We start from the raw sequence: 1,551 nt of genomic DNA, 5'->3' as shown, positions 1-1,551 counted from the left end.
AGTGTTCAGAGATTCTGCTTATCCGAGATCTAGGGCATTTCCATCTCACCTTTTCTCGTGCTTACAGACCATTGTATTCAGTCGGGCGTGACTTGGCGCTGTACTTTCTGGCTTTTCCTGAACTTGAAAGAAGACTGTGCACAACCTTCAGACCACCCGGGATCGATAGGATTTATCAAAGCCCTTCGGTGTTGCATGGTCCTGCTTTCCCATTTAAATTCCCGGCTGCTCTAAGATCTCAGTCTAATTACGATGTTGGCCTTCCCTGACCCTTTGCTATTTAGAACACTATTAACTGTGGCCATGCCTCTGGGCTTAGACTTGTATGCTTTCTGTTCAAGATCAAGTCAGTCCCCTCTGCTGTCAGTCCTCCCAGGCTGCCCCATCCTAGCAGAACTGTGCTGTCACGCAGCTGGAGGGTGAAGGAGAGGAACCTCAAATGAAGACAGCACAGATTTCTGCAATTCTTACTGAGATTCACGGGGCTTTATCCAATACTTACTCAGGGGTGTGTGTGTGTGTGTGTGTGTGTTTGGTCATTTTCAAACTGTATTAAATGTTTGTTTTGGGTATTTTGTCCATTGTCATTGTTGCCTTTTGAGGAGAGGCTTGCCAAGCTCTTCCTTCAACCATTTTCAAAGTCTCACCCTCAATTAACTGCATTTTGATTAAGTGAGGTTCACCTTGGCAAGCAGAGCGAGCCTGTGTGACACATGCAAAGGTGTCAGTGTGGGGTTGTTACAGTAAAGCATGAATTTACTGGAAGATGGGGAGGGAAGCAGGAGAGAAATTCCCAGGCTCCAAGTTAGGGGAAAATTTTTCATTGTCTTATAGTTAACCCTAATTTGCTCAACTAAACTATTTCTTCTCCCCGGACTCCTGCTTCCAGCCTGTAATTGTGGATTGAGGTTACGGGAAATGGGGCTTATTCCATTTCTTAGATTTCTCACGCTCTGAACTAGTCAGAGATGGCGTCACAGAGTGATGTTGATGAAGTAACCAAGAGGGAGGGGACAACCCAATGAAAGTTCGTCAGCTTCAGAGGCCAGGGTTGGCTGTGATAATACACAGTGGCTACCAGAGGGACCGTGAGCAGAACTGTTTCCACTTGAAGGTCACCACGTCAACTTAGCATGTTTGAATGTTTAACTGCTGTGGTTAAAAGTTAACTTTGACTTCAGCCTTAGGAGACTGGAAAATGAAACATTGAGAGAAATCAGCTTAATCAAACGAGCGGCACACAGTTTCAAAAACCGAGCAGATAAGTCAGGAAGCAGGCAGGTAAGGTGGTGATCCCTGAAGGACCATTTCAATGTCTGGGCCACGAGGAAGAGTCCTCTCTGTGGGCACGGAGGGTAAGTTCTTTACTAATGTCTACTGCACTAAATCCACCCACTGAGCCAGCACAGGGGACCTTCCATAGCGCTTTCTTCTCCCTGCACTGATTCTCTTTTTCATTTACAACAATCCACAATACTGGACAAAAACAGAGACACCTGGTCAACCTTATGAGTTGGCTACTGCAAATAGAATGAATCAGGAGGAGTTGGA

At 45.8% G+C, this 1,551-nt stretch overlaps 1 protein-coding gene across 1 annotated transcript in view; it reads left to right on the top strand.

The window, feature by feature from the left end:
• Positions 1-1,105: 1,105 nt before the first annotated feature.
• The window catches only part of LOC133768411 (protein HP-25 homolog 1-like), a 6,731-nt gene continuing 6,285 nt past the window's right edge, over positions 1,106-1,551 (top strand). Inside the window, exon 1 of the mRNA XM_062202948.1 lies at positions 1,106-1,355. Coding sequence (XP_062058932.1) covers positions 1,313-1,355 — 43 coding nt within the window. The 5' untranslated portion in view covers positions 1,106-1,312. The remainder of the gene's footprint in view (positions 1,356-1,551) is intronic.

Source organism: Lepus europaeus, chromosome 10, assembly GCF_033115175.1.
Source record: "Lepus europaeus isolate LE1 chromosome 10, mLepTim1.pri, whole genome shotgun sequence".
Lineage (NCBI taxonomy): Eukaryota > Metazoa > Chordata > Mammalia > Lagomorpha > Leporidae > Lepus > Lepus europaeus.
Note: the sequence above shows the minus strand (reverse complement) of the source record. Positions and strands in the feature narration are given on the sequence as shown.